The 24,944-nt window shown below is 41.7% G+C and overlaps 1 protein-coding gene across 3 annotated transcripts in view; it reads right to left on the bottom strand.

Annotated features, from left to right (window-relative positions):
- DEPDC1B (DEP domain containing 1B) overlaps nt 1-18,848 on the bottom strand; it is an 82,886-nt gene extending 64,038 nt beyond the window's left edge. The window contains exons 1-2 of one of the 3 annotated variants that reach the window (XM_032336179.1): nt 18,829-18,848; nt 7,323-7,588 (exon numbers count right to left, since the gene is read on the bottom strand). In XM_032336179.1, coding sequence (XP_032192070.1) covers nt 7,323-7,555 — 233 coding nt within the window. In that variant the 5' untranslated portion in view covers nt 7,556-7,588; nt 18,829-18,848. Of the gene's footprint in view, nt 1-7,322; nt 7,589-16,861; nt 16,970-17,101; nt 17,248-18,828 lie in introns of those variants that run through there. The other 2 variants (XM_032336177.1, XM_032336178.1) reach the window with 2 other exon arrangements.
- Between the last annotated feature and the right edge of the window lie 6,096 nt (nt 18,849-24,944).

Here is a 24,944-nt window from a genome sequence, read left to right as displayed (position 1 = left end):
ATCGTGGTAAGGATTTTGTAATATATATAACTGTTGAATCACTGTGCAATTCACCTGAAACTTGGTAACCATACATCATAATATTATGTAACATTATATCACTTTGATTAAAAATAAAATAACAAAATTAAAGTCTATCCACACCCCAATATTTAAGAAATTGCACCAAATTTATCCCCATGACTTTCTGACCTAAAACTTCCACAGCTAGGCCAGTCTCCTCTCTGTTCCCAATACAGTCCACTTACGCATTTCTGATGGAGAGCCTCTGTCTTGGTACCCTTGTTATCTGAAATATCCTCTCCCTTCCCATCCCCTCACTTTATCCAGATCCTACTACATTCTCAGGACCTAGGTTGAAATCCTCTACCTCCTACTCCATTAGGTCTCAAAACACTCCAGTCTACACCAAGTGGGTCACCAACACACCTCCTGCACCGGTCAGGCAGACAAATAATCATAGTATGGTCTGGAATAATGGAGGGGAAAGGTGGAAGCTGTGGCAACTGCAGTCAATTTGCTCCATCTGAACACCTTTGGGTTCACAATTTTTTTTTTAAAGATTTTATTTATTTATTTGAGAGAGAGAGAGAATGAGAGAGAGAGAACATGAGTGGAGAAAGGTCAGCGGGAGAAACAGACTCCCTGTCGAGTAGGGAGTCCAATGTGGGACTCGATCCCGGGACTCCAGGATCATGACCTGAGCCAAAGGCTCAACCAACTGAGCAACCCAGGCGCCCCCGGGTTCACAATTTTTTAAGATGCTGTGTTAGAGCTATTAATATTAGGAGCTTCTGAGGAAAGGAAAGCTGGAGGAGAGAGGAGAGAAGGGAGATTTTCACTGCATATACTCTTCTATATTTTGTAAATTTTAAAATATAATTTTCACAAAATACCCAAAAGTGAAAAAATAAAAATGAGATGGGAAAAAACTTTAATGACTAAAAACGCTACGCCATTCAAACAAAATGGATGCATCAACCAAAGCACTTTCAGTTTAGCACCTTAGTTTATTATTTGTTCCAGTTCATTTGGGTTACTTAATTAAATAACACCTTGGTCCTGCTACTTGCCTTTTCATATATGTATACTCTACCTCTCAAGAGAATCCCAAGTTAGGGAAGAAAAGAATTACATTATATTTCTTTTTTATCTCCTTCACTGCCTTAGATCGACAAATACATGCGATAAGTACTCAGTATTCAGAATCATAAGTGTTTAGAATTTTAAAAGTCCTTAAAGATCTAGGCCACCCTTCATTTTATAAATGAAAAACTGATGCCTATGAACACTAAGAAACATACCCAATTATCACAGGACAACCTCCCAGGATGTAATGAAAAGAATAAAAACAAAAGAAAAACAAAATCTCTCTGTCTCTCTCTCTCTCTCTCTCTCTCTCTCTCTCTCTCTCTCTCTCTGAGTTTACTATAAAAATAAGGATGCCCACTAGAGGGAGCTAATAGTCCATGAACTTGAAAGTGAGGATCCTAAAACTGTTCCTTCAAAAGGTTAATGAAAAACTTTTCCCAGGGCCAAAGAATGTGACTTAAGAGCCACATACCAGGAGCACTTGGGTGGTTCAGTGGGTTAAAGCCTCTGCCTTCCGCTGGGGTCGTGATCCCAGGGTCCTGCTCAGCAGGGAGCCTGCTTCCCTTCCTCTCTCTCCGGCTGCCTCTCTGCCTACCTGTGATCTCTGTCAAATAAATAAATAAATAATCTTTAAAAAAAAAAAAAAAGAAGAGCCACATACCCAAACAATATAAATTCAGATTTCTTTTGCCAGAGGTACAGAGACTTCCAAATCTTCAGCATTAAAAAAAGAAAAATGTTTTTAGAATATAGTAATACTGATCTTTTTTTTTTTGGTACAGAAGTCTATCAATTTTAACACACATATTCATCTGTATAACCCCCACAATCAGGAAATAGAACAGTTCCATTATTACCCAAACCTCCTCCTCTGACTTTATAGTCACCCCAACCTACCCACCCACCACCCACCCCTGTGCACACTGTGGAATTCTATTGTATTGATATAAAAATGTTTATCCGTTCACCCATAGAAGGACATCTAGTATGTCTTCAGTGGCTGGCAATCCATATTAATACAGCTGCTATCAATATTCACGTACAAGCTTTTTGAGTCAAAACAGATTTTCATTTTTCCAGGGTAAATGCTGAGTCATATGTAAGTATATTCTCAACTCTAAAAGAAAATTATAAACTTGCTTTCCAAAGTGACAACCAATCCAAGCTTCCTGCCTGCAACAGATGAAATTTCCGGTTGCTCTATATCCTCTCTAGCTCTTGATATTGTCAGTATTTTTATTTTAGCCATTCCAATAGACAAAACCCAGCATGTTATTTAATTTGCACTCCCCTATGGCTAATCTTATTAAACATCTTTTCAAGTGAGTATTCTATTCATTTTTTAATTGGGCTGTTTGTATTCTTACTGTTGTTTTGTGAGTTCTTTACATATTCTTGAGAGCAGTCCACTGTCTTATATGTGGTTTGCAAATATAAATATCTCTCCCTATCTGTACCTTGTCTTCTCATCCTCTTACTAATGTCTTTCACATAGCAAAAGCTTATAATTTTGATGAAGTTCAATCTATCATGTTTTTTCTTTTATGAATCATGCTTTTGGTGTCATGCTAAGAACTCTTTGCCTAACTCTTGAGCATAAAGATTTTTTGCTGTCTTAAAATTTTTACAGTCTTGAGGCACCTGGGTGGCTCAGTGGGTTAAAGCCTCTGCCTTCGGCTCAGGTCATGATCTCAGAGTCCTGGGATCAAGCCCCAAATCAGGCTCTCTGCTCAGCAGGGAGCCTGCTTCCCCCTCTTTCTCTGTCTGCCTCTCTGCCTACTTGTGATATCTGTCTGTCAAATAAACGAATAAAATCATTAAAAAAAATTTTTTATAGTCTTACACTTAAATCTACAATTCACTTTGAATCAACTTTTGCATAAAGTATTGCAGTTTACATTTGAGGTTCACTTTTTGCACATAGAGGATATATATCCAGTTGTTCTAATACCATCTTTTTCACTTAAATTGCTTTTACACCTTTGTCAAAAACCAAATGGCCATATTTGTGTGCGTTTCTGAACCAGCAGTTCTGTGCCTCCAGTCTAGGTATCTAGCCCTTCACCAACACCACAGTGTCTATTATTTTGGTCTTACGTAGAAGTCTTAAAACTGGGCAGCATGATTCTTGCTTTTTAAATGAAGAACATGAAAGTAATGTTATTCAATAGAGCTGACAATATCCACATAACAACTTCTAACTTCAAATTAAAATCAATATTTTGGAAATAGGACAGGAAAAAAAGTAAATATGAGGGAAAGGGAACAGAAAGAAAAGGAAATGAGGAGAAAAAAGTAAAAAGTAGGAACATGAAAGAGATACACATAAAGAGGTAGAAACACAGAAAGAAAAGAAGGAAATAGAAAAAGGGAACAGGGAGAGGTGGGAAAATAAAAAATGGTTCTCTACATATTGGACCTCAACCACTACACCGAAGCCAGTGAATTCCTATCTGTGAACACCAAACACCTTCCCAATTACAACTACCCACCAGAGCTAGGTAGCATCAGTAATGAGAGCGGTCAAGGTCTAGGTGTCTTACCAGACCAGGAATCCCAATCTCCTAAAGATCTACAGCAGGTCAAATGCTTTCCTCATTATAACATCCAAACAAACAATTATCAGAATGGCACTTCAATTTTTATGTAACCTATTACAATAGGTTTAAATACTCCTGTATAACTGTCTGTTCACAGAAGTTAAATGGACAGATTCCATGATCAGTGTGGAATTTCCTTAACTAGAACATTCCTGGTTTTTTGTTTAAATGTTTCAAGGAGAAAAGCATCTGGTTCTTTTGGATGAAATATCTACCCTGTCCACCTCCCAGGGTTGCCATGAAGATCAAATGAGATGATGGAAGGGAAACTGCTTTATATACTGAAACTTCTTATACAAATATGCATAACTGCCTCTCCTCATCAGAGGTACAGGACTAGGAAACTGTTAGACACAGACGACAGAGTCTGGCTCAACTATGTAGACCCTTGAGTGAAATCTGTAACATCTTCAGTGGCAGCAAATTCAGAAGTCTTTCCAGACAGTGGCATTAGAAACAGGAACAACAAGGTTTAGTAACTAGCTCTGGGTACCTCTCTGTAACACTCTGACTTATGGACATTTAGATATCGGGATCTTGCTTTCTTTAACAAGAAAATTTACTATTTCCTTCTTTTTTCTATACTTATCTCTTTGATTCTTGAGGAAAATAATCACAGTTAACAAATATAAATGTAATCACAGAAGAAACATGACACACATTCTTTTAAAACTAGAAATAGGATTGGACATATTCCAAAATAAAAGCTTAGCTCATAACTTGTTATGAAATTCTTCAACAGATACTACAACATATACAACATACATGTGTGTATGTGTGCGTGTGCATTTTCTGTCCTTAAAAATGCTGTAATGGCCTTCAGTATTTCGTGTAGCTTTCTTTAACTTATAGACCCAAGAAAGCATCCACCCCCAGCTATATTTATAGGCGCTTAGGCTAATGATGTTTACCTTACTTCCCCTATTTGACAACTACAGTTAATCATTTAATGTATTACCCAGTAATTAAAACATCATTGGAATTCTATAAATATATAAACACATGGTGGCCACACCAAATACTTCTTGTTTATTATTGTGTGTTTACTCATTCAGTCACTAATTTATTTACTAGGTTAAGTCCACCTCGTGCTGTGGAAACGGAGGCAATATAGCATACCATAAGAAGACAGGCTTCAGACACAGACATCTCAGTTCAAATCCTGACTCTTCTTCGTCAGGATTCATTTTTTTGAATCCAGCCAAGGGACTCTAGAGAAGTTAATAATAACTTTGGCCTTATTAACTTCCTAATCTTTAAAATTAGGAAAACACACTATATCAACAGATGTCGTGTTAAATAACGATAATGTGGACATGTCAGCACATCATAGGTCCTTGAATTCCTTAGTTCCTTATGTGCTAGCAAGAGCGCTCGGCTGGCCATTCCATCCTCTTTGACACTGCTTAGAAAGGACCCCCATCCATAAGGCTTGATATTTAAAAGCTCATTCTGGAATATCTCCACCTTGCTAGCTCTCCATCTATTTTTAAATCTAACCTGCCTCTAGGTCCTAATCTCACTCATCTATTTCCATTATAATGTGGTGGCCGTCCTATTCTACTAGGACAGCAGCTGGAAGGAGAGCAGGTAGGGCAGCCCACCCCAACTCTTGCCTGGAGCCCTAGCACGCAGGTGTGAGGATCCTGAGCACCAGTCCCAGAAGCTGCATACGTCCAACAGCTGCCTCCATGCTCATTAGCTCATTCTCAATTCATGGCACATGCTCCTAACAAATGATTTACATATGTACATAGATTTCATCCCAGATTAACCTGAGAAATTGGCAAACATCAGTAGTTAGAATATAAAACTTTCACCCAGGAAATTGGAAAGCTATGAGTTTCCAGGTGGTAAATAATGGAAGAAAATCCTGCTTCCTTTATGATTCACAGTGTTACAGAGAGTAAAGGGAAAATCATTAATAGACAAATATAATCTGTCTGTGCACTTGAGGTTTTAAAGGGGGCTTCCTAGTGACATGAAGCATGCCCTGAAACTGCATTTGCATGCTCCAAATTCCCTCCCCTGAGGATTCTGAAAGCCTGCTGGCACACAATGGATGTTACCCCCATTTAAGGTCACAATAGAACAGATTGGAAGTTACTCATCCAGAGATTTTTTTTGGAAGTGTTCTCGCTAAGTTGTGATGGGATATAAGCAATTAGTTTCCCAAGAGAAATAATCACTTACAAATTCCCAGTGAAGTATGGCATGCGGAATGAGGGCTAGCATCTCCACTGCCTAAGGCTAACAAACACTGTGGTCTCAGAATAAGCTAAAATCACCCAAGATCCTAACTAAAAGTTGGATGAGCAAGCCAGAAATAACTGCCAAATGGAGAGACTACTAATTGCCCTGATGACAATCTTGGTATCTGGAAGCTGAAGATTGCCAACAAAATTCTATAAAGAAGTTCAATGTTAGGTGAGCCTGGGTGGCTCAGTGGGTTAAACCTCTGCTTTTGGCTCAGGTCATGATCTCAGGGTCCTGGGATCGAGCCCCACATTGGGCTCTCTGCTCAGCGGGGAGCCTGTTTACCCCCTCTCTGCCTGCTCTCTCTGCCTACTTGTGATTTCTCTCTCTGTCAAATAAATACATAAAATCTTTAAAAAAAAAAAAAAAGAAGAAGAAGAAGAAATTCAATGTTAAACATGCAGCAATGTTTAGGGTTAGCCTTGGTGCTGGAGGCCACCCTCACAGTGCTCTGCAACCTCTCCTAGCAGCCAGCCCACAAGTAGCCAAAGAAATGGTTCAGGTAGGAATAGACAGGTTTTCTCTGCTCACCAAGGGTCTCAGTGGTTCCAAACTGCCTCACTAAACGTGTTGTAAGGCATTCTTCATTTTTCTTTTGGAGTAAAAGAAAGCAAATGTTAAAGGTCCATATTCTCCATTTCTTCTTTTAACCCCTACTCAGGTTCTCAGCCCTCTGGGTGGCCTCTCTGTCAATAACTCAACACTTCCTCTTCTCAGGACATTGCAGCTTCATTTCTCTTTAATATTCTCCCTGTTCCTGAAGCTTAGATAGGTCCCTTCTACCTCCAGCAATAAAACCACCTAGCATATAGTGAAAAGGAAAGTCCGAGCAGAGAGACATGCATATTTTCCTTGGATTATCAGGTGGTAAGTGTCCCATCACAAAACAGAACTAAAACATGAGCAAAAACATTTGGAGAGCAGCAGACATACATTGCCAGGGTTCAGCTGAGACAAAGGGAATTCTAGCACAATTCTTCATACATGTCCGAGATCTGCTTAAAGATCAGACCCACGCTGCCACTAACCCCGGGAATACACCCCTTCTCACTGCTAGAAAGGTCCACCCCAGAGCTGCTCTTTCATCCTTTCAGATTCTCGAGAAGTGCTCCCAGGTGTGCAGAAGGCACGAACAGATGTCCTTTCTGAAAAGTCACTGCAACTAACCACGCTCGGGGGTACTCTATAGGCCCTGGAACATTGCAATAGGTTATTTTAACAACACACGTGGTTCTTCACTCAACAAATCACAAGTGGGAGCTTCATTCCACTGGAAAAGAGAGATTATTCCACATGAGGAAGTTTCAAGAGACTGACCAAGTCCAGTCATCCTCCCCGTAGTCCTCCTCTTCAGGGTTTACTTATCATCCTTACCTGTACAAGTGACGATTGTCTTCAAAATCTTCCTGACCCCATTTTCCCTTGATGTCTTCAATAACATGATTCTTGAGAAATTTTTTCAGCAGCTGAACTGTTTGTTTGCGGGTCACTTCTGGGCCAAAGTTCTGACTGCACCTCAACAGCTCGTGCAGCCAATCCACAGCTTCGGCCGCCGTGAAACAACGTTCATAACTTTTGAAACGACAGCGATGTTTCCGTAAGGGCATCCTAGCACGAAAAAGCTCAACTGTTTCATTCCACTGGGGAAGAAAAGGAGAAAAGCATTTTTAAAGTAGGCTGAATGGAGGGGCGTCTGGGTGGCTCAGTGGGTTAAAGCCTCAGCCTTCGGCTCGGGTCATGATCCCAGGATCCTGGGATTGAGCCCCGCATCGGGCTCTCAGCTCGGCGGGGAGCCTGCTTCCTCCTCTCTCTCTGCCTGCCTCTCTGCCTACTTGTGATCGCTCTGTCAAGTAAATAAATAAAATCTTTTTTAAAAAAATAAATAAATAAAGTAGGCTGAATGGAGGAACAAGGTGGAACTAGAGTTGGACACTTAACCAACAGAGCTACCCAGGCACCCCATGTAATCATACAGATTTTACTTTTCTTCTGGACATCTTATATCAAGATTACATTTTATTTATGTTATTCATCTATATTAATGCATATGACAGTAGTTCATTTTTATTGCTATGCAGTATTCCATTGCATGAATAAATCACTATTCATCTATTCTTTTTTTTTTTTAGAGTGAGAGCAAGAGAAAGATGAGCAGGGGGAGGGGAGAGACAGAATCCCAAGCAGGCTCCACTCAGGGCTCAATCTTACAACTCTGAGATCATAACCTGAGCTGAAACCAAGAGTTGGTCACTTAACCAGGTGAGCCACCCAGGCGCTCCACGATTTATCTTTTCTTAAGTTGATGGACATTTGGGTTGTTTTTTTTCTTCTAAGAATAGTGCTCCTATTGGGACGCCTGGGTGGCTCAGTTGGTTGGACGACTGCCTTCGGCTCAGGTCATGATCCTGGAGTCCCGGGATCGAGTCCCACATCGGACTCCCAGCTCCATGGGGAGTCTGCTTCTCTCTCTGACCTTCTCCTCGTTCATGCTCTCTCTCACTGTCTCTCTCTCAAATAAATAAATAAAATCTTTAAAAAAAAAAAAAAAAAAAAAAGAATAGTGCTCCTATGAACATTGTGTTTTTTGGCCAACATATATATATGTTCTGTTGGATATATAATTAATGGAAATTGCTGGAGTATGAGGTGTGCATACATTTAACTTTTACAAAGTTTGCCAAACTGTTTTCCAAAGTGGTTGTACTGATTTATATTCCCATCAGCAACATATGAGGTTTCCAGTTGTTCTACATTCTCAGCAGCACTTAGTGTTGCCTATCTTTTCATTTTAGCCATTTTGTAGGCATGCAGTAGTATTGCATTGTGGACTACTTTTGCATTTCATTTCTAATTAATAAAGTTGAACATCTTTGCATATATTATGGTAAATTTAAAGATCTTTTCATGTGAAATGCCTGTTCAAGTTATTTTCCTTTTTTTTCTGTTGGAGTACCTGTCCTTTCATTCATGTTCTGAGGGGTTTTTTTGTTTGTTTGTTTGTTTTAGAAATTCTAGTTAAATGTTATCCTACAGTGGCTTGTCTTGTTTCTTGTGTGTTTTTAAGATGTTAAAAAATTATTTAAATCTGGACCAACTTAATTTGGAGGATGGCATATAACAGTGTCAAATGAAGCTGAAAGATTAATATATACCTAAAGGCAAAATGATGTCTGAATTTGGTTACAAGGAAGACAAGATTCAGAATCAGAGTGGAATTCAATTGCATCAAGTTAGAAGGTAGTTAAAGAAAGTAGAAAAAGTGAATGACCAGTTAAGTGTTTGCTTGCTGAATCCCTACTGTGTGTTGGGAATCTCTACTGTGCTCTATGTCTAGGGTGCATGCTTGCACAGACCCAGAGTTGGTCCTCTATGCCCCTGGTGCTGTGTGGAAGAATAGTGGACCATTGTTGCAGAGGGGGTTGGGCAGGAGGAGGAATGAAGAGAAACCTGGAAGAAAAGGCCTGATCAGAAGGGAAAAGGTGCCAGAAGGGGGAAAAATAAAAAGAATATGCCAAGATCAGAACTGTAGTTGTTAGAAAAAAGATTTTCTGATTTCAGTGGGAAGGGAGGAGAGAAGTAAAGGGAGGAGAGAAGTTTGTGCAGTGATACACCTGAAAGAGAAGGCTGGGAGGAGGGAGAATGGTTATGAGAGTACGACTGTGAGTTTCCAGGACTTTAAGGAGGGCTGGCAGGAAGCCTAGGGTCTGAAAAAGCTGTTGGTGTAACTATGTAGGAAGGATACCATATGTGAACATTTCATTTAATCTAGGGAAGGCTGATGAAGGGGTGGATGTCTAAGGTTTGTTGTGTTTTTTTTAAAATAGGAAAATATTTTGCAGAATTTTTAAACATGTTTTGACATCAGGCACTATGTCTCGTACATCTCTCATTTTTTCTCTCCTTGTAACAGTACTTATTCATTGAATGAAGAAAAATCATATTAAACACAGGGCTCCAAGAAGTGAATTACACATATTTGGCTCAGTTTTACCCATAGTTTTGATCATTTGTTTCTCATTAATGTAAGAATCCATTAAGTTCACGTGAAGGGACAACTTGGTGGTAATATCTCCAGTATATACTTATTGAATGAATAAAATACATTTTTACAAGTTTTTTTTTTCTTTTGAGTGGGAAGTTTGCAAATAAAAGATTGTCAAGGCTGGGGGCACATAGGTGGCTAATTCAGCTGAGCATCCCACTCTCGATTTCAGCTCAGGTCTTTATCTCAGGTTCATGAGTTCAAGCCCTGCGTTAGGCTCCACACTGGTCATGTAGCCTACTTTAAAAAAAAAAAAAAAAAGGAACAAAAAACTGTATGGTTCCATTTATATAAAGTCAAAAAGGAGGCAAAACGAATCCATGGTATTAGAAATCATAACTGGTGGGACGCCTGGGTGGCTCAGTTGGTTGGACGACTGCCTTCGGCTCAGGTCATGATCCTGGAGTCCCGGGATCGAGTCCCGCATCGGACTCCCAGCTCCATGGGGAGTCTGCTTCTCTCTCTGACCTTCTCCTCGTTCATGCTCTTTCTCACTGTCTCTCTCTCAAGTACATAAATAAAAAAAAATCTTTAAAAAAAAAAAAAAAGAAATCATAACTGGTTAATTTGTAAGTAGGTCAAAACAAAGAAAGGCAAGGGGTACCTATGGAGTGCTAGGACTGTTAGATCTCTTGATCTATGTGTCAGTTACACAGGGTGCTCACGTGAAAACTTACTGAGTATACTTATTTCATTATACCACCTATACCTATAAACACAACATAAGTTTTAAACAATCTCCACATATTTTTTTTTTTTAAAGATTTTATTTATTTATTTGACAGAGAGAGACCACAAGCAGGCAGAGAGGCAGGCAGAGAGAGAGCGGAGGAAGCAGGCTCCCTGCTGAGCAGAGAGTCCGATGCGGGGCTCGATCCCAGGACCCTGAGATCATGACCTGAGCCGAAGGCAGTGGCTTAACTCACTGAGCCTCCCAGGCGCCCCAATCTCCACATATTTTTAATCACTGTCATTTTAATTCTCTGCTGACACCTAGCCTTCATGTTAGTCTTGATCAAACATGTTGGGAGTGGGGAGGGAAGAGGAGTTAATAAAAAAGATTTTCATTTATTTTATGTTGACTCAATTATCATAATCATTATCAATTAAACTTAATGCTTAGTACTTTTTTTTTTTTTAAGACTTTATTTATTTTGGGATGCCTGGGTGGCTCAGTTGGTTGGGCAGCTGCCTTCGGCTCGGGTCATGATCCCAGCATCCTGGGATCGAGTCCCACATCGGGCTCCTTGCTCGACAGGGAGCCTGCTTCTCCCTCTGCCTCTGCCTGCCATTCTGTCTGCCTGTGCGCTCTCTCTCTCTCTCTCTCTAATAAATAAATAAAATCTTTAAAAAAAAAAAAAAGACTTTATTTATTTGACACAGGCAGGCAGAGAGAGAGGGGGAAGCAGGCTCTCTGCTGAGCAGAGAGCCCGATGCGGGGGCTCAATCCCAGGACCCTGGGATCATGACCTGAGCTGAAGGCAAAGGCTTTAACCCACTGAGCCACTCAGGCACCCTGCACAGTACTTTATACATTACTTAATAAATGTAATGAAGACATGGGCCCCTGGAATCCTATATTTCAAACCAGAAGTAAATATGCCTATTAATTAACTCAAGCTGGTGAGTAGTTCCTCTACTTATTTTAATTAGGCTATAATGCACATTGTAACAAATTAAATGCAGAAGCATATATAAAAGAGTCTGCTCAGTCCCTCTTGGATCCCACATACCTATCACACACATAGAATTCTTCCTTTTTAATGTATATTATTTATTACTAGGATTACTGTTTGCTTTCCTTTTTAAGAAATGTGATCAACTGGGGCACCTGTGTGGCTCAGTGGATTAGGCCTCTGCCTTCGGTTCAGGTCATGGTCTCAGGGTCCTGGGATAGAGCCCCACATGGGGCTCTCTGCTCAGCGGGGAGCCTGCTTCCCCACCCACCCACCCCCACCTGCCTCTCTGCCTACTAGTGATTTCTGTCAAATAAATAAATAAAACCTTTAAAAAAAATGTGATCAATCCTACTGTATACACACTCCCCAGTTTGTTTTTGCACTGAACACAGCACAGATGTCCTTCTGTGTCAATACCTATAGAACCAGCCCACTCTTATGAATGAATAAATGCCATAATTTACTTAACCATTTTCTAACTGATGGGCATGGATCTGTTTCCATGTTGTTGTTTCAAAATATTACTTTAAGCAGTGGGGCACCTGGGTGACCCACTGCTTAAGCAACTGACTCTTGATTTCACCTCTGGTCATGAGGGCCCTGAGAGAGAGCCCCATCTCAGATGGGGTGGACTCTGTGCTCTGCATGGGGTTGGCTTGACCTTGTCCCTCTCCCTCCCCCACACTTACCCCTGTGTCTCTCTCTCTCTTTCAAATAAATAAATAACCGAAAGGACGAAAGTTTTTCTTTGTGAAAGAATGGATTTATAAATTTTATCAGCATATTTAAATCAGATGTAACAATTCACAGTCCTACCAACAATATAAGAGCATGCTGCCTTATCTGCGGCCATCACTGAGCCACCCAGGCGCCCACATAGTATCTTTCTTGATTCTTTTCTGAACTCTCCTTTCTTTCCCATTGAGCTATTTATGTCTTTCTATACAATACTACACCATTGTGATTACAGTCAATTAATACTAAGTTTAAATATCTGTGTAGATCAAAGTCATCTATAGTCTCCTTAATTCTCATACATTTACTCTTCTGAATGACCTTTTCATTAAGTACATTCTACACACAGGAAAAAAAAATTATGTCTGGATTTTTACTGATTCTGTTGATAGCTGGTTTTTATTTCACACTAGAAATTTTTCTAATAAGACATCTTTATCAGGGGTGCCTGGGTGGGTTAAAGCCTCTGCCTTCAGCTCAGGTCATAATCCCAGGGTCCTGGGATTGAGCCCCGCATTGGGCTCTCTGCTTGGCAGGGAGCCTGCTTCCCCCTCTCTCTCTGCCTGCTTCTCTGCCTACTTGTGATCTCTGTCTGTGAAATAAATAAATAAATAAATAAATAAATAAATAAATGAAATAATAAATAAATAAATAAATAAGATCTTTAAAAAAAGACATCTTTATCAAAGCTCGCATCTCTTTTTTTTTTTTAAAGATTTTATTTATTTATTTGACAGAGAGAGATCACAAGTAGGCAGAGAGGCAGGCAGAGAGAGAGAGAGAGAGAGGAGGAAACAGGCTCCCTGCTGAGCAGAGAGCCCAATGTGGGACTCGATCCCAGGACCCTGAGATCATGACCTGAGCTGAAGGCAGCAGCTTAACCCACTGAGCCACCCAGGCGCCCAAAGCTCGCATCTCTTTAAAAAGTAACTTATAAAATGAGTTTTTAATTTATGTTGCTTTTTAATGGTATTTATCATTATGGATTATATTTACTCAATACATGAAACATTTCAGAATTCTAAAACCTAGTGAGGCCATGATCTTTAAAAAAAAATAAAATAAAATAAAATAAATTTTAAAAACTAAAGAACCATAATCTCTTTTCCTACTTTCTTCTAAAAATAATTATGTTGTTATTGGCTACTCCAACAAAAAAGAAGAATTATGTTTTCTGTAAAATAACTCAAAATTCTCAGTTACACTTGGAAGGAAAATATCCTATATGTCAACAAAGAACAAGACAGAGCTTAAAAATGTGATTTTTTTTTTCCCATGACATATTATTTGGAGAGAAAATCTTTATAGCAAAGGGAACAAAAGAGATTTGTTTGTAATTTTAAAAACTTTGTACTACTTATTTATCCCTTAAACTGGGGATCTGAAATAAGGACTCATACAATTGTTTTTACTTCATATCATGAGCCAAACTACAAAATGCAGTGAGTGTTGAAACGTGTTTCCTGTTCTTTTCTCCAGGATACTGATTCCATTTCCTTCCTTCTTAGTACCAAAAATATTGTGATAGTGGTACTATCATGTACCTGGCCTCAGAGCGCAGAGACAACCAAACTCTACATCTAGCTGAATTTGCCAAGACTAGCAGGGAGAACCTGATCAAGTCAGTTCACCCCTTTAGGACTCAAGAGAAGGAGGAAACCGGACTAGACAATTGTTCATGTCCATTCTAGTTCTCAGATTCAGTGATAGCTGTAGGTGTTTAAAGTTTACCACTTGCATCAGATGGTAGAGGTAACTCAGCATTAAGTTCAAAGACTCAGTAGATTAAAGCAGTTTTTATAAAAGCAATTTTCTTTCTCCTCATTATTTCTATTAAAATGATGAACTATAGATGACCCTTGAACAAGAGAGGTTTGAACTACCTAGGTCCACTTTATATACAGATTTTTATCAACAAATACAGTACAGTACTGTCAATGTATTTTCTCTTCCTTATGATTTTCTCTTTTTAAAAGATTTTATTTATTTATTTGAGAGAGAGAGAAAGGAAGAGAGCACAAGCAGAGGGGAGGCGCTGGGGGAGAAGCAGACTCCTTTACTGAGCAGGGAGCCCAAGACCCAGGACTCAGTCAGTCCCAGCACTCTGGGATCGTGACCTAAGCCGAAGGCGGAGGCAATCGACTGAGCCATCCAGGCACACTTCCTTATGATTTTCTTAGTAACATTTTCTTTTCTCTAGCTTACTTTATTATAAGAATACAGGATGTAATATATAAAACATACAAAATGTGTTAATTGACTCTTTATGTTATCAGTAAGACTTCCAGGGAACAGCAAGCCATTAGTAGTTAAGTTAAGTTTTGGAGGAGTTATACATGGACTTTCAACTGTGCACGGGTGGGCACTCCTAACCCCCACACTGTTCAAGGGTCAACTGTATTTGTATGTGGATTACAAAAGTGAAAGCTAAATTTCAATGAAGATGAATAAGTTGCTAATATAACTTCCATATTCACCATGTAATGACTTAGAATCAGTCATTTGATTTTTGGCATAAAAATTTACCTCATCCATAAATTGTTATTTTCAGATAAGTCTTTGGTGCTTTAGAAAATGGAGATGTACATGGTTTGAAAAAGTAAAGGGAGTCATGAAAGGAATTAGTAAAGGCCTGCTCCTTCTATGCCAATGATTTTCTCAAGCCTTTCCTGAGGACTGGGTTGAGGGTGATCTTGGAAGAAGGGGGAAACGATAAGGGGGGAGAGCGAGATGGAAAGGTAAGCTGGGGAAGGTAGGTAAAGAGAGGACTAGTCACAAACTTCATGATTTACCTGGTAAAAGTAAGGCACAACTGAATTATTCTCCAAGAAACATTTATACATGCAATGAGGTTAAATCATCTACAATGATGACAGAGATCACAGATATAAAGCAGGAAAACTCACTTTAAAAAAAAAAAATTTGCTACAGTTTTCTGTGCTTCCAAAATCTTGGTTTAAGATCAAAGGTCTCAAATAGAATAAACTCGACAAGTGAATGATCAAAGGTCTCAAATAGAATAAACTTGACAAGTGAATGGACTACCTGGGAAGTTCTGGTAAAATTGAAGTGCTTTCATTAATTAGTCACATAATTAAATTTCTTGCTTAATTTGATCAGTCTTAGCTAAACTTGACTTGAATATCACTTCTTAGGGGTTGACAGCTTCTGGAGAACAAAGAACATGTTTCTTTATAAATTCCTTTGATAATATGTTAATGTGACTCAGAATGAAGCAGTGCCTTATTACATAGGTACTACACATCCACGAAAAGTAGTAATTCACACATTTCAGTGAATGAGATTTAAAACGGTTCCAATCATGATGTAACTTTTTTTAGTCTAAAGTAGGAAGGATGAGGACTACCTACCCCAAGATTCTGAGCTTCTGTTTCCCTTGCATAAGTGCTGTGAATAAATTTGGGAGAGAGGGATGTTCTCCCGCCCCCCCCGCCCCCCAACAAAGGAGAGTAAAGTTTTTGAAAGTCCCTGATGAAGCACAATCTCTATCTCATCCCTAAACATGGACCTACCAATAGCCCAGATTCCAGATGGTTCCAAATAGTAGAAGCAATTGTGAAGCCTAAGTAAATATGAAAACATTAAAAACAAAACAAAACAAAAATTATTTGTCCCCTGTCAGCACCATCCACACCTCCTAGAGGCTAGCCTAAAGGAAAATCTAAATTTATATTTGCTGATTTTTTTAAATGAATAAATCATTATATGCATGCCTATAGCAGATTGTTGGCAAAGATGAGTACAGTAACTCCTCCCACCTTGAGCCTATCTTTTCCTGGATATCCATTAGGTTACACAGAACAACGAAACTAATTCCCTAATTACATGTAGCCATAAGTGTTTTACCACGTATGGTACCACAAGGAGGGTCCCCTCCTCCCAATTACCAGCAGGCTTCCATTGAAAGTCTCCAAACACCTGCAACTGACATTACCAACTTGTCACCACTTATTCCATTATAGTGATCCTTTAAAACGCTAATCACTAAAATCACTTGCTCCAGGTCACAAAGAAATCAACTCCGCATCGGAACCCTGAATACCAAAGTTCTTCTCGCAGGAGAAAAAGCAGCACCCTGGACCTTCAATGTCTGTAAAGGCTCTTTCAGAACATCCGTTCGGGCCACCCGCTGATTTAGGTCGATGCTGACAGAACCAGAAACGCTCCCTGGGAGCCAGAAAAGCGGCCAAGACCCACGTCCGTTCCGGGCACCGTTAGAAAGAACCTCAGGTGTCACCACAAGTGACACTCAGGATGGAGACACGCCCTGCCCGTTCTGTGGCGATGGGTGAGTGTTACAAGGGGTGGAGGGCCCTGAGGTTACTAACGCAGTCCTTCCTCTCCCCGCCACAGGCGTTTGATTCCAGAGGACAAAGGGGGTTGGGGTGGGGTCCCCCTGGTCTTTCCGGCGCTTTAAATCCGAAGGCGTCACTTACTACCGAAAACCAGGCCAATGTCTCGGGAACAAAGCTGCTCCCACCCACTCTTGTCGAGCTCCTGACCCGGTAAGCCTTTCTTTGAGAATCGTTCAGAAAACGGCCGCCCTAGCGAAAACGGGTCCCGCCTCGGGCCGCGCCAACCTTGCAGAGGCGAGGACTGACAAGCACGCGGCCCACTGCCAGGCCCGGGGCCCCTGGGGCCGGTGGCTTCGCCCAGGCCCCGGCACCTCCACTCACCAGCTTGGTGGCTCGGTACGGGCCGGGCCCCACGATGCGGTGTTCCATGGCGGGTACGCAGTGGCAGTGGCGGCGGCGGCGGCGGCGAAGGCCGCCCCAGCGCCGATTCCCGCGAGCTGGCGGCGCCGCAGTTTGAATTGTGAGCCTGTGCGCTGCGGACGCTGATTGGGTGGCGCAGAGGCACGTGACGGGGACTGAGGGGCGGAGACACCCAGACCGTGGGATTCCCGGCACACCCCCTCCCAGCCAAGTAGGCGCGGTGACTGAGCTGATGTCTCCACCCAAACTGCTGCGGCCTTGGGAGCTCCGCTCGCAGAGCGGCCGGGGACAGAGTCGCCTGTCCACCTTTGTCCCGCGCGCGTACACCAGCGTATGCGCAGACGGTGAGGGGTGTCCCCGCTTCGCCCTGGGGCGAACCTGGCCCGCGGGACTTCCCCAAGACCCACCCCCAACGCTGTCTCTGCTATAGGGTCAATGAAAGTGTGTAATTAGTTGATCGGAAACCGTGGACTGGATGAACAAATCCCTGTCCGCCTTTCGTAGGTAGAGTAGACGTGCAGGTGCTGCTAATAGGATTGGGACGGGTAGGTAGTGAAATGAAGCTCGTGCATCTCCTTTTACACGTGGAAGGACACTGAAACACTGGGTAAGGGGACTTGACCCCACGGAGTGTCAACAGCGTGTAGGAACAAAAAAGAGCTGGAAACAGTCCCTATTCAGCTTCCTGGGTTTTTTTTTTTCTTTTGGTAGAGTAATCCCTTGAATTCGAATTCTGTGTTTTATATCAGCCTGAATATTTATGTCTTTTGCCATTGGGCTATGAGTTCTGTTTTACTGCTCAGAATTTTCTCCCTAGAAATTGCTGGTCTGATTTGCTATTTGTTAAAAGGGACAAATGAGGTCACCACTCTATACCTTCAACTCCAGTTCAAAGTTCAAATCTGGGGCCCGGGGGTGGGGGGGTTCATATCTGGTCACTTCAGTGAGTATCCAGGATAAGATACCATAATAAAAATCTGGGTAAGAGAAGCCTGGGTGGCTCCATCAGTTAGCACCTGCCTTTCCCCTTGAGGTCATGAGATCGGGGTCCTAGGGTCTGCTTCTCCTTCTCCCTCTGCCCTTTCCCCTCTTACACCCCAATTCGTGCTCACTAGCTGTCTCTGTCTCTCAAATAAATAAATAAAATTTTTTTTAAAAAAAGATTTACTTTATCTTGCAGAGAGATCACAAGTGCGCAGAGGGGCAGGCGGGGGCGGGGGGGGGGGGGCGGGGGGGGGGCGGGGGGGGGTCAGGCTCCCCGCCTAGCAGAGAGCCCAATGCGGGCCTCGATCCTACGACCCTGAGAATGATCTGAGCCACCCAGACACCCCTAAATAAAAAAAAATTTTTTTTTAATCTGGGTAAAATATCAGACTCTCACCTTCATTTGGTGCATCCTAGAAAGCCCCCAAAATTCTGAGATGATATGTGTGTATTACTTTTTTAATCAGAAAAAGCAGGGGTGCCTCGGTGGCCCAGTGGGTTAAAGCCTCTGCCTTCAGCTCAGGTCCTGATCCCAGAGTCCTGGGAAGGAGCCCCACTTTGGGCTCTCTGCTTGCTGGGGAGCCTGCTTCCCCTTCTCTCTCTGCCTGCCTCTCTGCCTACTTGTGATCTCTGTCTGTCAAATAAATAAATAAAATCTTTAAAAAAAAAAAAAGCAATAAAGGTAATATAAAGATAATTTTTACCTTCAAGGAGTGAATCCTTATCAGAAAGGACTCCAATGGGGCATAAGAGAAAGAAAAGTAATTTCAGAACCTTGTCTATCTGTCACCACCAGCAACCATTGTGGAATTGGAATCTGATACAAAAGGTTATGCCCTGCTTCCCCAATGTTTTCCCAGGAGTCCATCATGAGCTATAGACAAGATAATTCCTTTTACTGGGAAAAAACATATCTCCAAATGATCTGCATATCAGAGGCCACAGTCTCTGTGAATGCATTTTAAATTGGGCTGCTGATAATCTGCCAGTCTTCCGGCATCACATAAAAACAATTGGGAAATTTCTGTGCATACTCTTCCCTGCCATATTTAAGTGTAGGGCCATCAAGATCCTGTAGAAGCTTTGACTCAGTCTCTGAACATCTTTATAAGGGACACTGAGTACTGGCAATTTCACCATCACAAGCTGACTTGTCACTGACAATGGTAAATTCCAAGCTGTGGAGCAAAAAGCAACAGAGGTATCAAATGTATTATGGGATAGGAAATTGTGTTTCTCAGTCACTGAGTAGGGAGTGGTTGGGAGCAAGGCCTTTTGTGCCAGGAGAGTCCCTGACTGCTGAATTCAGTCATTCTACTGCCTGGAAAGTCTCCCAGCTGGTTGGATGGGTTATTTTGGAAGAACTTGTCTGCTGAAACCCAAGTCATTCACTGCTTACATTAGACTTTAGCCATTTGGATTGTACTGCAACTACATTAAGTTACGTTCCTTGGTATTTAATTAAGCCATGAAGACAGTCCATTTGTTAAGGTTCTTAAAAGTTGTAAAATCTGGGGCGCCTGGGTGGCTCAGTGGGTTAAAGCCTCTGCCTTTGGCTCAGGTCATGATCCCAGGGTCCTGGGATCAAGCCCCGCATTGGGCTCTCTGCTCAGCAGGGAGCCTGCTCCCCTTCCCCTCTCTCTGTCTGCCTCTCTGCCTACTTGTGATCTCTGTCTGTCAAATAAATAAATAAAATCTTAAAAAAAAAAAAAGGTTATAAAATCTGTGATTTGATTTCCAAAGCTTTTGGTCCGTTCTGTCGCCACTCTGTTGGGAAATGTTCCCCCAGAAACTGTATTAATACTCTTCACTCATAGGGGCATCATATTCTTTGGGGATATGGGTGATAGAGAAAGGCTAAAAACATATAGAAAATGTAAAACCATACTATTTCATTGAAACTGTTAAATCATATTTTTATTTCAGCGTTTAAAAAATAAATACCACAAAAAAGAGAGATTTACATTCATTCATTCACTTATTTACTATGTCTGTGTTCCTACAATGTGCTGGGCACTGTTACAGTCACTGGGATATTTTAGGAGAAAAGACAAAGTCCCTGTTCCCAGGAACTGACATCCTACTTGGGGAGGAGACAGCAAGCCAACTGTACACATAAATATATATAATTTATCAGGTGGTAATTGAGTGTCGGAAAGAAAAGTAGAAGAAAAAGGAGAGGATATTGGAGACAGGAATGCTATTTTGGCTCAGGTGCCCAGTGGAAGTGACATTTGAGTAAACAATCTGAGTCAAACAAAGGACTTACTGTCTAGAGGGAGGACCTTCTAAGCTGATGGAATAACAACCCACATGAAATTGTGATGTGGACACATGATGGCCACGTCCAGGGAACATGGGTCTAGAGAACATGTGTTCTCTAGAGTGGAGTGAGTGAAAGGAAGAAGGGAGGAGATAGGTTTGGACACAAAGAGAAGACCTCCTTAGGTTTTAGAATTTGGACTTTACTCTGAATTGGCTGAAAATGTATTAGAAAGTTTTGAGAGTGTGTCAAGATCAGTAAGTTTTTTTAAAGCGTCTGGCCACTGTGTGGGTAGCGGATTGGAATGGGGGTAGGTGTGGAATGAAAGCAGGAAAACCAGTTTGGAAGCTTGCAATACTCTAGGAGAAAACAATAAATAAATGTGGTTGATAAAATGCTTGGCACATGGTGTCAATCAACAAATACTTGTTGAAGGAATAAATGGATAAGCAAGTAAAACTAAGCTTCATAAGCTATTCATCTCCTAAAGATTCATTCAACCCATTCTGTCTCTAAATATGTCTTACATACATATACTCTGCAGTATAATAGCTTTATATTTTCAGTATGACCTATAAAATTTGCTACTGAACCTAATACTCCGTTCTGTCTTATTTTTAAGAATTATCTGCACTTGCTCCTTCCTTGTAAGTCTGAAAAGACAGAATCCATACCCAGTGTCTTGTGCTATAATCACATACACACACACACACACCCCTCCCCAGCCACTTCACAATCAAACCATTACAATTCTAAGTTAGCATAATAAAACATTTGCCAGAGAAGCAGCTGAATGGAGTCTCATATTTGGGCATAGTTCATTTTCTCACACATCAGGACAGGGCTCCTTTGTTGCTATCACTAAGTATAATATCTTTGTATCTAGGAAAGCCACTTGATGACAAAAATTGTTTTTAAAGATTTTATTTATTTATTTGACAGACAGAGATCACAAGTAGGCAGAGAGGCAGGCAAAGAGTGAGAGGGGGAAGCAGGCTCCCAGTTGAGCAGAGAGCCCGATGCGAGGCTCGATCCCAGGACACTGAGATCATGACCTGAGCCTAAGGCAGAGGCTTAACCCACTGAGCCACCCTGGCGCCCCTGATAACAAAAATTTTAACCAGCATTGGCCTGGCCAAGGAATACCAAATAAATTCAAGGAACCAGATCATGCAAACAGGAAAGCCATTTGGAAGGTAGTTGAATGAATACAGACATGAAGATCCATGAACACTGGAGTGTTATGAAATCAGCTGTGTAATATCAGACAAGCCTCTTCTCCTGTGTATCAGTTTCTAATTAAAAAAAAAATGGAAATAATAGTGCTATCTGTTTCATAGAGCTACTGAAAGACTTACTTAAGAAAGTACAAGCAGATTTCTTAGAGTTCTGCTTTCCTTGTATGGTAAGCAGAATTTCAAGACTGTCTCCAAGATTCCTAGACCCTATGTCTCTACTGCTCCTCCCATTTTCAGTCAAACATGACCCCAGGTACTGCTGTAAAGGGAATGGGCCTATGCTATAAAGGTTCCAAATCAGTTGACCTTGGAATAGGGAGTTTATGTAGATGTGCCTGACTTAATCACATGAGCCCCTGAAGAGAAAAGTTTTCTCCAGCATAAGTCAGAGATTCAAAATGGAAGTGAATTCTGTCACCCTGAATGAACACAGAAGCAGATTCCTCCCCCCCCCCCCCCCCACCAGCCTCCACAGGAGAAATCAGCCTGGCTGAGGTCTTAATTTCAGGCTTCCAACAGCTTCTAACGCACTAATACACTAAATACACTCAGCAGAGAGCACAGTCACCCCACCCCAGACTTCTGACTTGCTGACCTGTAAGCAAATAAACAGGTATTGTTGATTTTTTTAAAGATTTAAAGATTTTATTTATTTATTTATTTGACAGACAGAGATCACAAGTAGGCAGAGAAGCAGGCTTCCCGTGGAGCAGAGACCCTGACATGGGGCTCGATCCCAGGACCCTGGGATCATGACCTGAGCAGAAGGCAGAGGCTTTAACCCACTGAGCCACCCAGGCGCCCCAACAGGTGCTGTTTTTAATCATTAAACATATTAAAATTCTTCATATGACAATAAAAAACATACATCTTATATACATAAGTTCTCAATTAATGTCTGTTCTAGCTATTACATGGCAGAAGAGGGGATAGTAGAAACATCAGGACTTAGCGAATGTTCAGCTATAAGGGATGAGTTAAAAGAAAAAGCCAGATGTAGCTCTAAATGTCACCTAGAAGACCAGCAGAAAGATTGTACCATTAGTCACAATGAAACAGGCTTTGTCTGGGTAAGCAAGAAGGAACAAAGAGAAGGGACTTGACTATTCGTAAGAATCACCACGGTAGCTTGTTTAAAATCAGTTTTATTGATTTCTCCCAAAGAGGTACCTACGGTTATCTCTACTCCATAGGTTTTTATGGTTTGACTCCTTAACAGTGACTCCAGAGATCCATGACTTGCAAAGATTTCTAGTTTTGATGAGGCAAAACCTTAAAACTCCCATCCCGGAGGCTGGTAGAAGAGTGTGTCATCCAGCTTGGAAGGGAGCCTGGGCCACCACCTAGGATTCGCCCACTCGGTGTGCCTCTGACGTTCTCTCCCCTTCATGTTTATGCACACTATGGGGAAATACTGACTGGTGTTTGAGAATTCACTGGTGTCACTGGACCTGTTCCTCCTAAACACCAAAGGCCAAAAGAAGTTGGGTTTTAGGGGCACCTGGGTGGCTCAGTGGATTAAGCCTCTGCCTTCGGCTCAGGTCATGGCCCCAGAGTCCTGGGATTGAGCCGTGCTTTGGGCTATCTGCTCAGCAGGGAAACTGCTTCCCCTGTTCGCTCTCTCTGCCTGCCTCTCTGCCTACTTGTGATCTCTCTGTAAAATAAATAAATGAAACCAAAAAAAAAAAAAAGAAGAAGAAGAAGTTGAGATTTGGACACACAGCATTTGACTGGCAGTGAAACATCCAAATAGGGGTGACTATGGTTAAAAATACTAGATCAAAAGGGTGGGGGAGACAGACTTGGGTAAGCTGGAGCCCTGCAGGTACATGAGGACTTTGAGGAAGGAAGAATATAGAGAGAACAGAAGCCTTCCCCACCGTCCCATTTCAGCCCTTTGGGCTGACTACTTCAACTGATCCGTTTCTCTGGCCCTCAATCCTGCTGCTTCACCCCTTAATCTAGGCTTCCCTGCACCCTCCCGCCACTTTCATTATTCCCCCAGCCTGCCCTGAACCGGTGACAGCTTGATTGCTTGTTGAATTCTCGGTTCCTTCTCTGTAGGCTTAAGCTCTGGACCTCCATCAAAGACCTTCTCTTCCATTCTACTGCCAAAGGCACCAGCATTGATTTCTAGGCCCGTCAGAATTACAAATCAATATATGCTACTGAACTTTTGGGTAGGGCCCAAGTAGTCAAACGATAAACTCCAGTCTTAGCAGATCGCTTGTCTTGCCCCGCAGCACCTAAGCTCGCTCTGAAGAAACATCTCAACATGAGGATGACATCATCTGCCTTTTAAAAAGATTCATCCCAAACAGCAACTATAGTTAATATAGCCAAAGAGAATTCAATTTACCAAAAAAAAACCCAGAAAAGTGGAGGAGGGGGGAGAATGTGCAAAAATTTCAGAAAACATGGCTACCAGATCTCACTGCCACACACTTGGAAGCTGTGCTTCCTGCCCAGTAAGCTCTTTGACGGGGTATTTCTGCAGCAGAGGATCCTGGTGGCCGAGGCCTGTGGACCCCTACGAACACGGGAGCCCAGAGAGTGAGAAGTGGGGCAGGATGAGCATTTGGAAGCCAGAGCAGGGATGAAAATGAGACTGTGCAGCAGGAGCTGTTGGACCAAGGAAGGGCTGTGAGCTGGGGTTGGAGCCGGCTGTCTGTACAAGTTCGGCTCTCTTGAAGGGCTCACAAAGGCAACAATAGTTATTGTGTTTGCCTGGGACAACGCCGCTCTCTTCTTTCAGAGTCAAGAAGCTGAAACTAGCATGGATACCTATTTTGAAAAATCATTTTAAGTATTTGTCCTTTCTAGTGATGATTATTTCATATTTCATCTTTTTCTTTTCTTCATTCCTGACACAGATCCCCTTCTTCTTCCTTCTTTCCTTCCTGCCTTCGTGCTTGCCTTCCTTCCCTTCTTCCTTTCTTCTTTCTCTCTGCTTTTTATTGATTGTAACACATATGGACAATTATCTGTAGAGGGTTTGAGGAATGTTCACAAACTGAGCACACCCTTGCAACCAGCAATCCCATCAAGAAACAAAACATGGCCAGCATCGGACCAGACATTCTCACCCCTGCTCTGGTCTCCACCCCACCCTCCAGAATAACTGTCACAGGTCTTTGGTTATGTGAGGAGAAAAAAAAAAAAAAAAAGAAACAAGGAGTTTACCCCAGACCAAAGAGGGCACATGAGCCAACCCACAGATTACTAGGAATTTAGTCCATCTACATGATAACCCGAACACCAACTATGAAAGCAGAGGGGGAAGGAATCAAAAGATTTCATTTAGTGGACAAAACACAGC

This window comes from Mustela erminea, chromosome 3 (assembly GCF_009829155.1).
Source record: "Mustela erminea isolate mMusErm1 chromosome 3, mMusErm1.Pri, whole genome shotgun sequence".
Classification (NCBI taxonomy): domain Eukaryota; kingdom Metazoa; phylum Chordata; class Mammalia; order Carnivora; family Mustelidae; genus Mustela; species Mustela erminea.
Note: the sequence above shows the minus strand (reverse complement) of the source record. Positions and strands in the feature narration are given on the sequence as shown.